The sequence below is a fragment of the Lepidochelys kempii genome, chromosome 3, assembly GCF_965140285.1.
Source record: "Lepidochelys kempii isolate rLepKem1 chromosome 3, rLepKem1.hap1, whole genome shotgun sequence".
NCBI lineage: Eukaryota > Metazoa > Chordata > Testudines > Cheloniidae > Lepidochelys > Lepidochelys kempii.
In genome coordinates, this window is record NC_136382.1 from 2,724,837 (window position 1) to 2,745,452 (window position 20,616).

The 20,616-nt window shown below is 46.8% G+C and overlaps 1 protein-coding gene across 16 annotated transcripts in view; it reads right to left on the bottom strand.

Annotated features, from left to right (window-relative positions):
- ASXL2 (ASXL transcriptional regulator 2) overlaps window positions 1-20,616 on the bottom strand; it is a 247,324-nt gene that overhangs the window by 110,046 nt on the left and 116,662 nt on the right. For 14 of the 16 annotated variants that reach the window (XM_073335483.2, XM_073335479.2, XM_073335469.2 and 11 more), the window contains 2 exons: window positions 19,635-19,794; window positions 18,710-18,796 (listed from right to left, as the gene is read on the bottom strand). In XM_073335483.2, coding sequence (XP_073191584.1) covers window positions 18,710-18,796; window positions 19,635-19,794 — 247 coding nt within the window. The remainder of the gene's footprint in view (window positions 1-18,709; window positions 18,797-19,634; window positions 19,795-20,616) is intronic. The other 2 variants (XM_073335482.2, XM_073335481.2) reach the window with 1 other exon arrangement.

A 20,616-nucleotide genomic window follows, 5' to 3' on the forward strand; every position in this document is an offset into this window, starting at 1 on the left:
GCTGGTCACTCAAACTGATGTACCCAAAAGTAGCGGTCACTTGAAAATTTCAGCCCAAGTGACTTACTATCCAAGCACACTGCACGTCAGTACCAGTGTTTGGGTTAGAACTCATGAGTTCTGATTCTCTAGGCTGTGCTCAAACCATTACATTAGCATCTCGCCTTACATAGCTTGGTGTATTCTCCAGTGATTAGAGCAGGCAACTGCCAGGCAGGATGCCCACTTTCCAATCCTGTCTTTGACAACAAACAGATCTTGGCAAGTGCCTTTGTCTGTGCTTCCAGAGAGCTGTACAATGGGAATAATTAAACTAACCTGTTATGATCAGCTGAGAAACAGCTGGTGCTGGAAATTAATTGGAAACACCAGAGGTCCAGTTCCAGCTCTTTGCTCATGGAGGCACTCTCTTTCTCTTTTGCTTCTTTCAGGTGCCAGTCACTGCCTGAATCTAGCCACCTTAAGGGTAGGTAGCATGTCATTTATTTTGTTTCACTTGGGTCTGTTGTTTTTACAAAAAGCACATTCAATAGGGGTTTAGATCTGCGAAACCGAAGGGCAGGAATGCCACAGCATGAGGCACCTGAGAGATCAGAAATAAGTAATGTATGATTTGGGATTTTTTTAAATGTCTGAAAATCAGTTCCTCCTTTACATACCTGCCAAGCCCTAAGTTCAGGATTCCATGTTTCCTCTGCCTCAGTTGATGACATCAAATACCTAAAACAGAGAAGAGAGCAGTTTCCTCCGATGCTCCAGGCATTTGTGATCTCGTCAACTCTTGCACGGGAGACAATGAATCCTGGACTTGGCAGGTAAATAAAGGAAGACGTGATTTTCAAACCTTTCACTATAAAATGTAGCTATAGTTATCATTTTTAAGTATATAAATATGCAGTGCTCATGATTTGGGATCCTAAACTTTTTTCAAAAGCTATGAAGTTGACTCAAATAATTTTGCAGACTGCTCCTGTAGAATGGCTACAAACGGGGCATAGAGGTCAGTCATGTGTTGGGATTGTTGCTGCTCTTTACACAGGATACACCTCTTTCCCCTGTGATTTTGATCTGCAGCTGTGTCTCTGTTATGAAGAAATAAACTTGGCAACTGTGCTTCTAATCAAGTCTGCTCACACCTTTTCCTTTTATGCCAGCTATAATCCAAGGAAAAATACTTTTCTTTTAGAAAGTGAATTTAGAGAAGAGTGATAGTAATTACAGCTGGAGGTATTTATTGTTGAGGAAAGAGTAAACTAATTCAATATGTATAGCTTGGCCCAATGTCCAAGAGAGGTACGATGACTGTTTACAAGTATTTGCAGGGGTGTAAACAACAAAGGAGGACAGGGATTATGTGGAGTGATACACAGAAATCGAAGCAGGACTAATGGGAAGAAATCAAAGGAAACTATAGGTTGAATATCAGGAAAAATTTCCCAACAGTGAAATCTTTTAGCCTGTGGAATCCTCTCTCAAGGGAACAGATGGAGGCCCTATCATTGGGGTCATTTAAGACATGACTGGAAAAAGCCCTGGAAAGGACATTATAGGGAACAATCATGTGGATGAATTCCATGACCTTGTAAGTCTTTTCCCTAATTTCTAGGAGCTGAAGTTCCCTTTTTAAAGTTGCATCCGATGAAGTGAGCTGTAGCTCACGAAAGCTTATGCTCAAATAAATTGGTTAGTCTCTAAGGTGCCACAAGTCCTCCTTTTCTTTTTGCAAATACAGACTAACACGGCTGCTGCTCTGAAACCTGTCACAATGATTTTAGTATATTTAAAAGAAACATTTAACAGTCAAACTCACTGATAGTTTGAAATATTCCTTGTGTCTTTTTATAGTGCACAAACATTTAGAAGCAAGAGACATTGTAAGAATATGCTGGAACCTGTCAAAGGACTTGGCCTCCAGTGTGGCAGCTAGGGATGAGGTAGGAGGTCACACATATTGCAGCTTTCCCAAAGGCTTCTAGCCCTTGAACCTAGGGCTGTGGCTACACTGGCATCTTTCTTAAAACCATTCCCTCCTGCACTACCACCACAGCGGCTCCATTGATGGCCAGTAGCGGGAGTGCTTGCACAGAGAGGACAAAGCCAGTTGCTGACATTTTTACCAGAACCATATGGCACTGCTCAGAGATGGTGTAGAAGATACAGTGGTATAAAATCATAGAATATCAGGGTTGGAAGGGACCTCAGGAGGTCATCGAGTCCAACCCCCTGCTAAAGCAAGACCAATCCCCAATTTTTGCCCCAGATCCCTAAATGGCCCCCTCAAGGATTGAACTCACAACCCTGGGTTTAGAAGGCCAATGCTCAAACCACTGAACTATCCCTCCCCCTTTTGCAGCTGATCTACATTACCACCAGTTGAGCTCCAAGGTTAGAAGCTTAGGGCCTCATCCATTGACATAGTGGTAAATTTGTGCAAAGGACACTGTTCTTTTTACAACTCTTAAAAATATCCTTCCCTCGGCATTGACATACTGACAGTCACATCACACGCAATCTTCAGGAGGGAGAGAAAACAAAGAGCAGCTATGTTTTTGAATGATAAGAATTTTAATCCCAGAAGTAACTGCACTTGATTTTAAAATGATTTCCTCTCTGGACATCCAAATCCCCTGAACTTTTTGCTTAACAACTTTCTCTTGTCACATGCTTATTGGTGACGGGCCAAATAAGAGTACTGCTAAACTAGCTCATGTAAAAAAGCTTACACCTCCCAGACGTGTTGGGATGATTAAGCTAATGTTTGTACAGCACTTTCAGGTAAAAGAGATGACGATGATGAAAGGTGTTCAGTATTATTATTCGACATACACCTCACAATCAGTACTTCTAGGGTAACTGTAAATTCATCTGGTTATACAGTCATTTGGAAAACATGACATGTGCCACTTTTTCATACAGGACTTTAAAACCTTCAGTTACGTGGGCTATGTCTGTACTGACACTTTTGTCCGTATAACCTGTGCTGTTCAGGAGTGTGAAAGAAACACCCCCAGGCGACATAAGTTACATTGTCAGAAGCGCTGATGTGGACAGTGCTATGTCAAAGAGACGCTCTTCCACTGACATAGCTACCACTGCTCGTTGAGGGTGGTTCAGTTATGTTGACGGGAGAGCTTTCCTGCATCCGCATAGAGTGGCTACGTGGTTAATTTCTCCAGCAAAGACGTGGCCTTCTAAACAAGTAGAACAATTCTACAAAGCAATTCTTGCAGAGAGCACTCTAAGTGTAAAATGAACAATAAATACTTTGTATTTCTTCAGTGCATTTCATCTTCAAAGTGTTTTGCAAACATTAACTCCAATCCAGTCCAATCGGTAGGTTGGTAAAATGTTAACCCCATTTTACACAAAGAGAAACCAGGATACAGAGAGATGAAGTTGCTCAATAACATTTCTGATGTTCGATTCTTAGCTCTCTACCACATCGTATGATAGATTCCCAGCCCAAGATCTTGAGGTCAGACCTCTAGCAACCGTAGTCCAGCAGTAAGTTAAACAGGGATGGCTATCTACAATCTCCTCCCTCAGACCAAGATCCTTTGGGGCACTCAGAGGTGCTGCAACATCTTTGCGTTCTGTCGTGAAGGCAGACAGAAGTGGGAGAGACTGCAGTGTTAGTTATCATTAGTCACATACAGGACAGGAGGCAGGGCCTTTTCCACTGTGGGTGCATGAGGCTGAAATTCTCTGTCCTGTGACATTAAACACCAGCAGAAGTCTTGTAAACTCTTTGTGCAATACCAAGCAAGGGGTATTCCCCATTCTCATTTTTCAGATTTTCGGGGTGCCTAACCTAAACATTAATTTTGCAGTTTCATTTAGATTTATTACACACAGAGGCCTTTGGGCATGGAGCACCAAACAGTTAGTTGTGAGTGTTTTTACAGACTGACCTTAAAATATTTATTACTATGAGTATGTTCATTGATCTAGGCTCCTATGCCCACCAGACAGTGAGCATCTCACAAAAACACCTGGGAACCGGGAGTGGATGATGGGATAGATCAATTTATGATTCCCTGTTCTGTTCATTCCCTCTGAAGCACCCGGCACTGGCCACTATCAGAAGACAGAATACTGCGCTAGATGCACCTTTGGGGCTGGTCTACACTACGTCGTTAGATCAACATTCTCCACATTAAGTCAAACGTATAATGTGCTTGACTACACTACAGAGCCCTTCCCGCTGACCTAAAGGGCTTTTAAAATCGACGCCTATACTCCACCTCAACAAGAGGAGTAGCGCTAGATTCCACCTTCCAGGGTCAAATTAGGGGTAGTGCAGACACAGCACAGCGTATTTTGACTTGTTTGGCCTCTGGGAGGTGTCCCAAAGTGCTCCAATGTGTCCGCTCTGGACAGTGCTTTCAACTCCACTGCACTTCAGCCAGGTAAACAGGAAAAGCCCTGGGAACTTTTGAATTTCATTTCCTGTTTGATCAGCGTGGAGAGTTCACCACCACAGCTGACCATGGCTGCCCAGGTAAAGCGTGGAGGGCAGGAAAGCGTGGAGCATACAGGAGACACTGAATCTGATCGCTGTGTGGGGAGAAGAGTCTGTGCAGGCAGAGCTCTGAACCAGCAGAAGAAATGCTGACATCGATGCCAAAATCAACAGGGCATGGGGGGGAAAAGGCTACCCCAAGGACACACAACAGAGCCATGTAAAAATAACAGTTCAGGCAAGCGTACCAGAAGACAAGGGAGGTGAACAGTCACTCTGGCGCTGAGCCACAAACATGCCGTTTCTATGAGCGGCTGCATGCGATTCTAGGCGGGGACCCCACCAGTACCCCAACACTCTCTGTAGAAACCTCCCAGGCGACCTCGGGCAACAATGAGGAGGAGGAGGAGAATGCAAAGCAAGCAAGCGGAGGATCCATTCTCCCCAACAGCCAGGACCTTTTCCTAATTCTGGAGCCAAACCCCACCCAGGACCCACTGGTGCGGGACTGTGATGGCAGGGAAGGCACCTCTGGTGAGTGCACACTTGTAACAACACTACAGGGTTAAATGCAATTGTGGTTAATGTTTAATTTGAGGTAAACAAAAGGGATACAGTGGAAGCCAGTGCAGCCATGCTCCCTGGAAAAGCCTGTTTAATGTGCCACGTTTCCATACTAAAAAATTCCCCGGGAGTGCCCTCACACCGCCTATCCTTTCGTGTGTGCTTACCATGCCTGCCTGCAAACCAAAATCTGCTGCCCAGTGCTCTGCCACATGTTGTACCTTACTGGCAGGCTCTTTTAAATCACAAAATTTGGCCGAGAACCTCAGGGAATGTATTTACTCCTATGAATTGTTTCATTCATTGCAACAGTTAACCTTTTGTTTTCAACAATGTATGCTTTGCCTTGCAGCTGCAACATTTTCTCTGGGTGCTTTCCTCCACTCCAGCACAAAGGCTGTCCCAGATTAGAAGGCGAAAAAAGAGGACAAGGGAAGACGTTCTGTGATTTGATGCATTCCTCTGAGGCTGACAGGGCCCAGCTGCATGCATGGAGGCTCACACTCTCAGAGAGCATGCACATCGACCAAGAGGGCAGGAAAGCAAGCAGGGAAGAAGAGCATAACACGTAAGAGGAGATGTTGTGGCTTATGGGGGAGCAAACAGACATGTTGAGGCATCTGGTTGAGGTGCAGGAAAGGCAGCTAGACTTTAGAGTCCCGCTGCACCCAATGATGAACCAGCTGCCCTCCTCCCCAAGTTCCATATCCTCCTCTCCCAGACGTCCTAGAATGCGGTGGGGAGGGGGGGTTCGTGAGGAGGAGGTGAGAGAGGAAGCTCCGTTATCCCTTGAACTCAACACCAGGGGATAGTTCATGGAGCAGAAAGTGGTCATTCCCACAGCTTTGATTGCTAGACAGTGCAGTTGTAATAAGCTATGTGTCCCTACCCCTCCCTCCCTGTGTTATCAGGCCCTTAACCTGGTTATCACTATTCATTGCTGTCTCTGTTCAGTGTTTGTTAGCATAATAAAAATGCATGAATTGAGTACAAGAGGCTCTTTATTCACTGTGCACACTGTGGTTGGTGGGTGTTTAGTTCACAGGGCAGTATATATGAAGAAGGGGGCAGGCTGGTAAGGAACACACAGAACTGTCACATCAGTGTTGGATCATTAATGAAACTGGTTTTCAAAGGCTCTTGGAGCATGCCTCGATGCGCTCTTCTTATTGCCCTGGTGTCTGGTTGCTCATAATTGGCAGCCAGGAGATCTGCCTCAACCCCCCCACTCCACCCCTTACTTTCACAGAAATTATGCAGAACACAGTAAGCAGCAGCAACAATAGGAGGTCTTTCGCTGAGGTCTAACCTAGTGAGTAAACTCCACCAGCGCTCCTTTAGACATCCAAAGGAACAGTCTACCATTCTGCACTTGCTCAGCCTATGGTTGAACTGCTCCTTACAGCTGTCCAGGTTGCCTGTATATGGCTTTATGAGCCACGGGAGCAAGGGGTAGGCTGTATCTCCCAGGATAACTATTGGCATTTCAACATCACCAACGGTAATTTTCTAGTCTGGGAAGAAAGTTCCTTCTTGCAGCTTTCTGAAGAGACTGGAGTTCCTAAAGATGCATGCGTCATGTACCTTTCCCGACCATCCAACGTTGATGTCGGTGAAACATCCCTTGTAATCCACCTGTGCTTGCAGCACCATTGAAAAGTGCCCCTTTCGGTTTATGTACTGGCTGCCAAGGTGGTCCGGTCCCAAGATAGGGATATGCATTCCGTCCATCACCCCTTCACAGTTAGGGAACCCCATTGCAGCAAAGCCATCCACTATGACCTGCATATTTCCCAGAGTCACTACCCTTGCTAGCAGAAGCTCACTGATTGCCTTGGCTACTTGGATCACAGCAGCCCCCATGGTAGATTTGCCTACTCTGAATTGATTCCCGACTGACCGCTAGCAGTCAGGCATTGCAAACTTCCAGAGGGCTATCGCCACTCGCTTCTCAACTGTCAGGACAGGTCTCATTTTGGTATTTCTGTGCTTCAGGGCTGGGGAAAGCAATTAGCAAAGTTTCATGAAAGTGGCCTTACTCATTCGAAAATTATGCAGCCACTGCTCCTCATCCCATACCTACATCATGATGCAGTCCCACCAGTCCGTGCTTGTTTCCCAGGCCCAGAAGCGATGTTCCACTGTGTCAACAAGCCTGGCTGCCACTGTCAGTATGTGCGAATTGCTCCATTCCAGAACAGCTATTTGCATGGCATCGCATTCTTCTGCGTTGCTGCTCCTGGCTAAGCTCTGCAAATACCGCAGGATGATGTACGGGTGTTTGTGATGCTCACAACAACAACGTACAGCTGAGCGGGGTCCATGCTTGCTATGCTATGGCGTCTGCACAAGTAACCCAGGTGTAGGCACGAAAATGATTGTTTGCCGTTGCTTTCAGCGAGGGAGGGAGGAGCCAAGTGCATCATGGGAGGCTGACGATATGTACCCAAAACACTTCACAAAAATGTTTTTGTCCCATCAGGCATTGGGAGCCTAACCCAGAATTCCAATTGGCAGCAGGAACTGTGGGATAACTGCCCACAGTGCATCGCTCCGTGAGTCAATGCTACCCATGGTAGTGGGGATGCGCTCCGCCGATGGAATGTGCATAGTGGGGACATACACCATCTATTTTGTAAAATCGGAGGCTACAGGTCCATTTTAATAAATTCAACCTAATTTCATAGCGTAGAAAAGCCCTTGGGCTGACCCAGTATGGCCATTCTTACGTTTGCTTTATAAATTTTCCCATCACCACTTTAGTCTGCAGATGCTGGACTCTTTTGGAGCGGGAAGGGAGCATCACAGTAGAAGAATACGGTTTGCAGTCTGGTGAAGATGCTGCAGTTTGTCATCATCCAATTTCTTTTTGTTAAGTCTTCTTACACTGAACGAACTCCCAGCTGCATTGCTGTGATTGTGTGCATTCACTGAGAAGAAAATTGCTCCATGGTCGAGCACACAAACTACAAAGGGGACTGGGCAAGACATTGGTGTCCAGGCCCACCCCGTACATCCATTCCTGGGCTGCAGAGAGATGGGTGGGGGTGGGGGTGTAGGGAAATGTTAATAAGACTCTATGGGATCAGGTCACTGTCTGATTTTCTCGCAACATCTGAGCTCGCCCCCCCACCCCCACCCCAGACGGGACTGACAGTATCAATGGCTAAGCCCAGGAGGAGGGAGGGCCCCCCAAAAGACAACAAGGCCCCAAACACTTCTACTACAGGGAACTGTTGTCCAACACAGCCCTCTTTCACACCCACACACGCACAGGGAGAGTCTCCAATGCCTTTAGCCAACACGCTACCTGGCCACTCCATTCGGCCCACCTGCCTGGCTGAACTTAACCACTCCCTTACCCACCCAATGGCCCTCCTCCCTGATTGACAGTGTGCCCAGCCAACATCCCCAGGCATCACTGTACCCAGCCACATCCCCATGGACCTGTTCCTCTGGCTGACACCATACCCAGCTACCCCACACCACCCCAGGGTCCATTCCCCTGGCTGACACAGTACTGAGTCACCCCCCTCGGTCCCACTCTGCTGGCTGACACCATACCGAGCCCCACACTCCCTCAAGACTCTCTCCCCCGGCTGACACCAAACCCTGTCATGCCCACCAGCAGTGGTGAGCTGGAGCCGGTTCGCACTGGTTCGCTAGAACTGGTTGTTGAATTTAGAAGCCCTTTTAAAACTGGTTGTCCCTCGCGGAACAACCGGTTCTAAAAGGGTTTCTAAATTTAACCGACCAAAAGTGGTGCCTTAGGCACCGACTCCACGGGTGCTCCAGCTCTGGAACACCCAAGGGGAATATTTGATGGGTGCAGAGCACCCACCAGCAGCTCCCTGCCCCACGCCAGCTCACCTCACCTCCGCTCTGCCACCATCTCCTCTCTGAACGCGCCGCCGTGCTCTGCTTCTCTGCCCCCCTCCCCGGCTTCCCGCGAATCAGCTGTTCGCGCAGGAAGCCGGGGTGGGCTGAGAAGCAAGCGGTGGCTTCCCGCTCAGGCCCAGGGAGGCAGAGCGGAGGTGAGGTGGGGGGGGGGGCGGAGCGGGGCACGAGGAGGGCCGCACACGCCGCAGCAGGTAACCCGGGGGGGCGCAGGGGAACCGCTCCCCGCCCCAGCTCACCTCCGCCACCCTCAGCTTAAGTGGGAAGCTCTGGCCTGCTTCTCAGACCTCCCCAGCTTCCCGCCGAACAGCAGATTTGTGGGAAGCTGGGGGGGGGGGGGGGAAGCGGAGCGGGGCTGTGGGTTCAGGGGAGGAGGCGGAGAGGAGGTGAGCTGGAGCCAGGTGCGGGGAGCTGCCTGTGGGTGCTCTGCACCCACCAAATTTTCCCCATGGGTGCTCCAATCCCAGAGCACCCAGGGAGTCAGCGCCTAAGGCGCCACTTTTGCTGTGATCAGTGGGGGAGCGGCCGCTCCCACTGCTCCCCCCCAGCTACTCTCCCCTGCCCCTAGGAGCCAGAGGGACCTGCTGGATGCTTCCTGGGAGCTGCCCCAGGTAAGCACCGCTGGGACTCCCCACCTCGCCCCCCGGCAGGTGCCTCTGCAGTGGCCCACGAGACCCTCCTGTCCGGTTCTGGGGGCAGTCAGGGGACAGGGGAGGGGGGTGGATGGGGCAGGAGTCCCGTGAGGTGGGGGTGGGCAACAACCCCTTCGTGGGGTGAGGAGGGAACCAGTTATTAATATTTTGGCAGCTTATCACTGCCCACCAGGGCCTATACCTCTGGCTGATACCGTACCATGCCCCTTTCTCCCGCCGACAGGATTTACTCTTCTGCTGACAGTGTACCCTGCCCACACATACATGGTGCGGTCCATTCCCCCAGCTGGCACTGGCCAAGAACACAAGAGCAGCCCCAGCAGAATAAGGAAGATCCAGTCCTCCCCCAGTTTATAAATCAGGAGCTCCTGGCACCACACATTGAGGACAAAGCATGGAAGCCTGAGTGCCAGTGGGGAACACAAGGGGGAGGGATGAGCCTATTTGAGCAGGAGTGGGCCAGCCCAAGGGAACAAGAGGCATCCTAGAGGCAGGATCACCTGTGCCAAGACAACATAGGGGTAGGCACAGGTCAGACAGACAATCAGGCTAGGTTCCAGCTGCCTCAGAACAGAGCAACAGGTTTCCACTCCCCCGGAGTCTCTTTGCAGAGATCAAAGCACTTCTGCAAGAGGCCATGGGAGGCAATCGGGAAGCAGCACAGTTTGAGATGTGTGGTATACAAAAGATTGCTGCACAGTCACATGTACGCACAGTTTACAGGGAATGCTGCTTGTTCCCTTTTTTGCTTCTTTATACGTATTAAGGCCTGAGAGGTTTCCTGCCTACACACTGCCAAAAATAAAGTGTGCTGTAGCGTAATGTACCGTATCATCATAGGGTTGGAAGGAGCCGCAAGGGTCATCTAGTCTAACCCCCTGCCAAGATAGGGGATGTGTTGTGTCGAAACCATCCAAGACAGATGGCTATCCAGTCTCTTTTTGAAAATCTTCAGTGAAAGATTCCATGACTTCTGTAGGTAGTTTATTCCATTGTCCTACTGTTCTTACAGTTAGGACTTTTTCCTGAGATTTAATCTAAATCTGCTATGTTGTAGTTTGAACTCATTGCCTCTTGTTCTGCCCTATGTGGCAAAAGAGAACAACTTTTCTCTGGTTTGGGATGATTTGTTCTTGGTAAAGCCATGCTGGCTGCTAGCGATCACCCCTTTGTCCTCCAGGTGTTTGCACATAGAATGTTTTATACATGGCTCTAGTCACTTCCCAGCTATTGAAGCCAGGCTGACTGGTTTACAGTTCCCAGCTCCTCCTTTCCCCCCTTTTTAAAGATGGCCACTATGTTAGCTCTTCTTCAGTCTTCCAGGACCTCGCCTGTCATCCATGAGTTTGCAAATATTATTCCCAGTAGTGCTGCGATTTCTTCAGCTAATTCCTTCAGCACCCCAGCTGAATAGCAGCAGGCCCTGCTGACTTGTATTCATTCAAATGAGCAGAAGATCTGACATGTTCTTCACTTAACCCGAATTGCATCTCTTCCCTTTTGTTGTCTATGGTAACTTCATTAGCTGTCTGGTCACTTTATTTTGTGTGTGAAGACTGAAGCAAAGTAAGTATTGAGCAGTTCTGCCCTCTTATCTTCCATTACCAGTTCACATTCTCCATTGAGCAGCAGGCCCACACCATCCCTGATCTTTCTTTTTTGTCTGACATATTTGGAGAACCCCTTCTTGTTGTGTCTAACATTTCTTGCCAGTTGTAATTCATTCCTTGCCTTAGCTTTCCTGACTTTGTCCCAACATGTTCATGCATTTCCCATGTATACATCCTTAGTGACATGCCCCTCCTTCCATTTTCTCTATGGATCCCTTTTGGTTTTTAGATAGCTAAAAAGCTCCTGGTGCAGACATATTGGTCTCCTGTGCTTCTTATCTTTCCTCTGCATCAGAGTAACTTGATAGTGAGCCTCTAATATTATATCCTTTTGCCCCCTTCGACTCCTTTTCTTCCTAATTGGTCTTTCCATGGGATCTTGCCTACTATTTCTCCTTTCCATAGGATCCTGAATTCTATCAGATCATGATCACTTCCTCCCAAGTTCCTGGAGGAAGTGATCATGATCGGATAGAATCCTGGAGAGCTAATGAAATAGGCACACCACAAGAGAGTGAAAGTTGAGCAGTTGAGAGAAGGGATTTTAGTCAAACCTCATCTGCACACAGAAGGTGAACTGGTTTAACAGCCCTTACCTCTTGTCCCTTAATTGAAGGAGTAACCATCCACAGCCTGCAAGACAGGTCTTCCAGAAACACCAGGAAAGACTACAGTTGACCTTGCTCATGTCTCAGAGGCAGGTTCTCAGTCTGGGAGCTTTGACCACCCTGTTCTTTCCATATTGCTAAATAGCAAGAGAGATCCACAGCGGTCTAGACATGTTAAAGGCTGTAATGGGATATAAAAGGTTGAGAACCTTGCTCTAGGTGTTGACAACAAGCAGGAAAAAGCTTTAAAGGAAACCCCACTCATACTTTTAGGCTTTCTTTATCCATCAGAAAGAAACAAGAGGGGGCACAAGCCCAATTTAAGAAAGAAATACTTAGCAGGTCACCTTTTACATTACCAACGTGTTTGAATTCAACAAGTCAGACGTCTGAAGCTTGATGGACATTGATAAAGAAAATTAACATATGGAAAGGTCAGATATGGAGTATAACAAAAGCTATGCAGAAACAGAGTTTGCAATATAATCTTGCAAGAGTCAGTTATACACCATGCCCTTCAGTGAGAATTGAAATACCCTTGAGAATCCTAGCATGAAGTCCTGGTCACCTCTTTACTTAGTCTTGCCTTTCTGTTTATTCAGTACTTACCCCAACTAGCTGATTATCATTTCCACATTTTATCTTCTAGCCAGGGTATGGTTAACACAGGACTTCATGGATGACACCAGGGCTACCTTGATTTATCAGAAAAGGGGTGATGAAAGCTGCAGCTTCTTCTAACCCCATCTGTGTACACACACAGTAGGGGGACAGTCTAGATTGCCACATGTCAGGTCACCCTTGATCTATGTAATTGAATCCTGAAGTTGCTTCTGAATTGCCATTCTGGCAGGATGAAGCAATACAACTGTATACCAGAAGCAAACTCTCATCTCCAACACAGTTACCTAGATAATGGAGCTAGCTTGACACCTTTATTTCTAAGACACAGATTTAGTCACCTCTCCGTTAGAGGTACCATGCTTTACAAAGGGAGGGCAAGCTTTTACCAGCTGCTGGCTTGCTTTGCTACTCTTTATCATGATTCCCATGCCTCTTTTTTCAAAAAACAAAACACAGAAAACAAACAAACCCAACAATCCTTCGAACACAGATACTCAGAACAATTTACATGAGAACTGGGTTAGAGCAGAATGCTACGGGTAAAGGGAAAAGGCAGATGACCCTTACACATGCACACTCTCCATAGCTCTTTTTGGCTCTGATCTGGAGTTCAACTATCAAGGGGGTGGAAAGGAGAAAATGAAAGAAGGAAAATAAAATGCACCCTCAATTCCCTCAAAAAAACAAACAAAAACAAAAAACCACTGTCCCTCAATCAGACCCCAGAAATGCACCAACATGCAATGCCTGACAGTCACACTCGGCCTCCCCCTGGAGGCTGCAGACCTCAGCTCTTCTTCGGATGCTAGTCTCCTTTGCTTTGTTCACACTAGTGGTAGCAATGGTGGGAACCCACCTGTAAACAGGTCTCCAGGAAGCTATGTAATCACTGCATTGTATAGAGCCATTCTGGAGAATGTTCGTTTACATGGTGCCTAAAATACCAGCATCTGCCTGGAGCCCTGTTTAGACTTGGGCTCCCACCCCAGTGCTGCCATCGTTGGAGCTAAACTTGTGGTCGCCATTTTTTTAAATTTTAGGAGAAGTTTCTTATGGTAGACACAGCACCTTTAGCTGGCAACTAAGTCTTCTGGAGTGACAGAACTGCAACGTTATTGGAGAGATGCAAGAAGAGATTCAATGAGCTGTCAGTGGGAACGAAGCAGTAAGCAGGTCTGTGAAACACAGGAATTGAAAATGCAGGACAAACTGGTCTTTTCTGACCCAGGCATGGACCAGGAACCCATGGCGCAAGGAGCTCTATAAACACAGAACAAAAAGACGGTCCCTGCCCCAGAACGCTTACAATCTAAGAGACAAGAGACAACAGATGGACATAGAAAGACAAGGGAGTATAGATGAACAACCAGACAGCGTTGGTCAGTATGGTAGGAAGTGGTCTCAGCATAGCAGCAGCCTAGCCATTGTCACTTTTTTTTTTCTTTAAACTTGCATCACAGCAAAGGAGAGTTTTGAGAAAAGATCTGAAAGTGGATAAAGAGGTAACTCTGTGGATGTGTAAGGGGAGCATCTCCCCAAGCATGATGGAGCAGCATGCAAGAAAGCATGAAAATGCTTGTTTGTGAAATTAACACACGGGCAATGGAGACTTGCATATCTACTGATTTGAAGTGAGCCCATTGACAGCTCGATAGCGAACAAGAGATGACAGGTAGGCTGGGGATTGACTGTAAGGTCCTTGAAAGTGAATATAAGCAGCTTCTGTTTGATGCAATAGAGAAGGGGAAGCCAGTGGAGGGATTCAAAGAGAGGGGTGACATGGTCAAAGCAACACATTTATACAGTATAGGAACTAGCTCACTGATTTGATTCCTCTCCACCCCTCCGCCCCCACATATAGAGAGCTACTTGGGCCCAATCTACAAGGAGTATCTAACACATGCAGTATACAAGCTATGCAGAGATGAAGTTGAAGTTCTTAGGGTAGCATTATTTCAAACTAATTGTTGTAGGAGCTGCTGTGTTTAAATGCAGAGATTTACCAAGAGGTACATGAAGTTCAGACAGCTCTGGAACAAGTGGCTTTAGAACAAAGTTGTTAAAATACATGAATAAAATTATATTAAAAATACTCAAAAAGAAAAGGAGTACTTGTGGCACCTTAAAGCTCATGCTCAAATAAATTGGTTAGTCTCTAAGGTGCCACAAGTACTCCTTTTCTTTTTGCGAATACAGACTAACACGGCTGTTACTCTGAAACCTGTCATTAAAAATACTCTTAACATACTCATGGGTTTGGCTGTTAAAACCACAGCATGGCTAAAATGGGAGATTTTTGTAGCAGACAGTACGTATCTACAGAACAGAGTAAACCATTTCATAACATTCTAGTTCTGCAAATTATATCAGGGCCAGGGGGAAATATGAAGCTCCTTTGTACTAAAACTGTAGAGATCACACTTCTGTTTTATTATGATTGTAAAATACCCATTGCCTTAGATACTCTCCATCTTCTTGACTGCTTTCTAGCCACATCCAGTGCCTAGAAGCATTTCAAAGTACAGCTATGATTTTGCGGTCATAGGCTGCAGCATAAACTATTCTTCATAGCTTGCTTCTAGCTCATGGTACTTTTCTTCAGCTCAGATTTTGGGTTACAACAGAAAGTGTTAGTGCAACCAGATCAAAAAGTTTAATTTGTGCAAACTGGCATCCTGTGATTGGAATTTGGCTGCTGTTACCTTTCTTAAGACCATAACAGGCCAGATCCAGATAAAAGCTAGGAAGAATAATAGTTACCATAGAGCTGGTGGTAACATAAAGAGGATATAAAGTCTAGCTCTAATTTGCACTTGGAAGATGCAAGACAGCGTAAGATATAATCTTGTGTGTACCACTAGGAACTGGTTCCATTCATCCTGGTCATCTAAGGAATCCTCTCAAGGGATGACTGGTGTTATGGGGTAAAGGAAAAATGAGCATGGAATTTATCTTACTCAAGGAAAGATGAGAAGTCATTTGCATCTGTTTCAACGTTCTTGGGACAATGAATGTTGACGGCGGCCTTAGCATCTGAGTTAAAGCACAATCTATTTTTAGACTGGAAGTGTGGGAAGTTTAGGATCTGATTTTCAGAGGTGATGGGAAAAGGTATCATCTCAGTCCCATTCATACCAGGAGCCAAATAAATCCTGTATTCTCTACCTGTCAGTAGATGTAGCTGGGTTCCTCTGAGGGAAATGAAGTAGCAGAAATGCTGAGCGCCCTCTTCTGAGTAAATTCAGAGGGAACAAGTCACCAGCTACTTCATACTGGGCGTTTGAGTCAGTCACACCGAATCAAACCAGCCAGTAGTCCATTCAGTCTCATCTCCTGCCTGTGTCAGTGACAACACCCAGATGCTTCAGAGGAAGGTGCAAAATCCCTGTGTTGTACAACTAAGGGAAAGTTTAATACGGGAAAGTTTCTTGCCAAACCCAAGCAATTAGATTTCATGCTTCAGAGTGTGAACTAAGTGTTGTCTTTTATCATTGGCCTCCCAGTGCCGCAGTATACCCAGGCTGAAGAAACATTACATTAGGTAGCAAAATTGCTCCTCCCTTGAAGCAAGGATTTGATTTCTTAAAATAGAGGTTTTATTTGAGTCTTGGTAACCTTATTCTGGGTACTAAACTTAGCTTCCTTGTTTAAGATTCTTGTATTTTTAAGGCCAGTAGAGACCATTCAATCATTTAGTCCAGGGGTGGGCAAATTTTTTGGCCTGAGAGCCACATTGGGTTTCCGAAATTGTATGGAGAGCCGGTTAGGGGAGGCTGTGCCTCCCCAAACGGCCAGGCGTGGCCCAGCCCCTGACCCCTATCTGACCCACCCATGCTTCTCGCCCCCTGATGGCCCCCCGGGACCCCTGCCCCATCCACCCCCCTCCCCTTGCTCCCTGTCCCCTGACCACCCTGGACCTCTCACCCCTGACTGCCCCCCCATCCAACCCCTCCTCTCATTCCTCACTGCCCCCCCAGACTCCTGCCCCATCCAACCACCCTTTCTCCCTGTGCCCTGACTGCCCCTGGAACCCCTGCCCCTCACTGCCCCCCCAAGACCCTGCCCCCATTCAACCCCCCCTCCTTCCTGACTGCCCCCCTGAGACCTCTGCCTCCATTCAACCCTCGTTCCCTGCCCTCTGACCGCCCCCGACCCCATCCACCACCCGAACTCCCCCGCCCTGTATCCAACCCCCCCTGTTCCCTGCCCCCTTACTGCGCCGCCCAGAGCGCCAGGACAGGCAGGAGCTCGCAGCCGCGCCGCCCAGAGCGCCAGGACAGGCAGGCGCTCGCAGCCGCGCCGCCCAGAGCATGGCATCAGCGGCGCAGTGAGCTGAAGCTGTGGGGGAGGGGGAACAGCAGGGGAGGGGCCGGGGGCTAGCCTCCCGGGCCAGGAGCTCAGGGGCCAGGCAGGAGGGTCCCGCGGGCCATAGTTTGCCCACCTGTGATCTACTCCGACCTCCTGTACAAACACAGACCATTAAAATCCATCCAGTTATCCCTGTATTATGCCCAATAACTGGTGTCCCATTTCATCCCAGGCAGTGTTTGGGGTTCAGATGGAGCCAGTAGAGGTGGCAATGTTATCTGGATCCCTCTCTCTGGCCCGGTCTGGTCAGGACATCCCTCAGGATTAGGATGAAGAAGGTCTGGGGTCGCAGAAAATGGTGGGTGTGGCAACCATGATGGTGAAGCTTGCTCCAGTAGCCTCCGTCTATTCTTCCATATTCCCCCCCCACCCACCACCCTGAAATGTCTTTCTTTTAAGACCCAGAAAGGAAGTGATGGGTGGAATAGCCCATCCCTGCATTATATTTTTGTCCCCCCATTAGGCCTAATATCCAACACATCAATTCTGGTTCATTGATTTCTGGTTCCATATCTTTTGTTTCTAAGAAACATGGTTGCAACATTGTCCTTGAGGTATATTAACATGGCCTTTTCTGCTTCTCTGTATGGTTTTCTTGCACCTGTTTATAACATTTATTACTGAAAACTTTTTCCATTAACATTTGTTATATGTTGCTGTAATCATCTTATGAACTTTTATATACTTTTTACAATTGAGCTCACAATTAGGGTAAATCTGTAGGCCCAATTATCACAACAAACACACACTCCTTACCATGGCTATGCTGCAATGAAGTTATGCTCCTTATTCCTCATTAGAGCCACTGGCCACAGAACTGCATTTTCTGGAATGAACCAAGTCCCATGGCACTTAATACACCAAAATCAATAAAGACATAACCCCTTTGCTGAAGATCCAGACAATACCTCTCAAAATGATTCAACAGCAGATAAAAAAACAGCTAGCAAAGAAAGATCAGCCATTGCATTTACACTGAAACTAGTTACTGTAGTTCTTCCACAAACTGGTTTGCTTCAGTTCACTTTTGCTGACCCATTTCTTTCTAAGAATATGTAAGGCACATGTTTCAGCACATCCACGCTTGAGACAACATTGCATGTGAAACAAGTAGTCTGGGACTAAGACTGGAAAAACTTTTATGAAAGGAACAGAATGCAGGTATGGCACAGTGCATTCAGTGTCTAGAATGTAATCACATGTGGTAGGATGAGAAAAGAATATTGTAAAAAAAGGTTGCATAACACGGGCATGAAAAAAGAAAAAGGAAAGAGGGGGAAATGGTGTGTCAGATATGAACAGCAAATGGAACCCAAAAACTCTATTTAAAAAGACAGATGAAAAGCTATCTTTCAAAAACAATCCTTACCTATGTTACTAACACCTCCTTTCTTAATTAAAATTGAATTAAAAAAACAGTATTGTTATCTTTCTGCATTTCACTTCACTTGGACAAAGAATATTGAGAGGCAGCATTATTTGGGGAAATAGCACAGACTCAAGAGTAACACATGGTCCACACTACTAAGCAGGACCAGCTTGCCTAAACAGGCTAGGCAGGTGGGTAGTTGTGATCAGAACGCTGATTGCCGGAGAACTGCACGCCCAGATCGTCTGAACTAAAAAATTCTATTATTTTTGTTACCCGTCCTACCCTTCCGTCCCCCCACCTCACATTTTTAGATGCAGGCTCTTTGGGGAACGAGTATCATTTACCAAATGCTTGTCCGGTGCTTAGCACACTGGAGCCTCAGCCTGGATGAGAGCTCTAGACACGACCACAATATATAGTCTCTGCTGCTTATGATTCCACAGCATGGCATATTTCAGTTCACAGAAGGAGCTGCAATGGCGCCATGAAGTGGAGAAAACATCAGGTTTAGGAGAAAACAGATGGTAAAACATGATATTTCCTCCACTTACCTTCATTGAGCCATTGTAGCGGCTCTTGACAGTGGAAACAGGAATTGCTTGTGATATCACCAGCAGCACTGGACTCCAATGACTTTGCTGGGAGAAAAAATGACAGTCAAGGGACAATTAAGTTTTCTTTAATTTGTGTGTAATTACTGACAAGGTACATAAATCAATTTTCAACAAAACATTGAACACGTAATAAATTAGGCAATGTCCAAGCTTTAAATAGGGTCCAGTATCATGGGACATGGCAAGACAGAAAAACACTGCCCATGGGTGCTGGAACTAGGGGCACGGGGGGTGCTGCTGCACCCCCTGGATGGAAGAGGATTCCATCATAACACAGAGTTCATGGTTTGGTTCAATGGCTCTCAGCACCCCATCACTATAAAAATTGTTCCAGCACCCCTAACATTACAGCAGGGCCAGTCCAAATGCTTTTTGGACAGGTAAGCAGGACAATTTTCAGCCCCAGATTTTCAACACCACCACTACTCACCGGCATTACCACCGCTCACCAGCAGCTGGAATTCCCCGTCTCACCCAGTGAGGCTGGAATTTAAAGGCATTGTCTTCCTGCATGCAGGGGATAGGGGAGGAAGGTTGGTGTCTGCTTGCACTGGGGAGGATGTATATCTGCTGTGGCCTGGGCTTGTAGCTTAACATACTAGCCTGTGACTCAGACAGAGCTCCCAAACACAAACTGCTACATGCAGATGCCTTTCCAGGAAATGCTATCTTGAGCATGGTGCAACATGAAGGAAACATTCCTTCATCTGGTGAGCTCAGACATGAACCAGATAGGGGGAAGCATGCTTTTCATGCAGTTTTTCTTTAGCAAGCAACAGGTGATCTGTACCAGTCTCAGTGCTTTTTGCAGACACTTTTAGGCCTAACACATGGCAAAGTCACTTCTGAAGGGGCAAATTACCTTTCCTTTTCCATCTGCTTTTCTTCCTGTCTTTGTTACTGCCACCATCACTGCTACTCCTGCTGCTGCTACTGTTCTCCGAGCTGTGAGAGTCTGACTGCGCGTCACTGCTCTCTTCTGAGCCGTCAGACAGCTCTTTTAATCCGTCTGGAACATCCTTCTGCAAATGAAAGAAAATCAGGTGGAGTCAATGTGACCTACTCCAATTCCATGAAAAAATGTACGGGAAACCAAAAGAACCTCAAAGGAAAAGAGTTTCAGTATTATTTACTAAGCACTGACAATGGTTTCTTCTATGCAGCAGAGTGACGTCAGAGACAATCCGCTTCTCTGGCTTCTCACACCCCCACCTGGCCCTGTAACAGCTCATACAAAACGCTGCCACTAAACTCCTCTGTCTTGCCTGTCACTCATCCGGCCATCCCTTTATATTTTTCTGTCACCACATTCAATTGCTCTGCCTTCCTTACATACCTGTCACTCTCTCATTCCAACATCCCCACCTGCCACCTTGCTCACCAACACCACTAACCTTAACTATTTATTACCTTCCCTTCTGCAGATGTAAGCCCCTCTTGAACAAGTTCTCTATGGGTTGTATTCCTGCTCCCTAACCACTATGTCTGGCCTTAGATTGTGAACTTCCCTGGGAAAGGGGCCATTTCTTGTCTGTTTGAAAGCACCTAGCCCAGGATAATAAATCTTCCTCCACCACCCAACCGCAACACACAAACCACACAATATAATCATTCTATTATTTATATAACATCAAAAGTGTGCAAAGTGCTTTACAAACAACTTGGAAGAGGACATTATCCCTTCCCCTGATGAACTTAGAATCCAAAGAGATTACTGAAGAAGTGGAAGCTTATGCCCAAATAAATCTGTTAGTCTTTAAGATGCCACCGGACTCCTTGTTGTTTTTGTGGAAACAGACTAACACAGCTACCCCCTCATACTTGACACCAAAAGGAGAATAGCG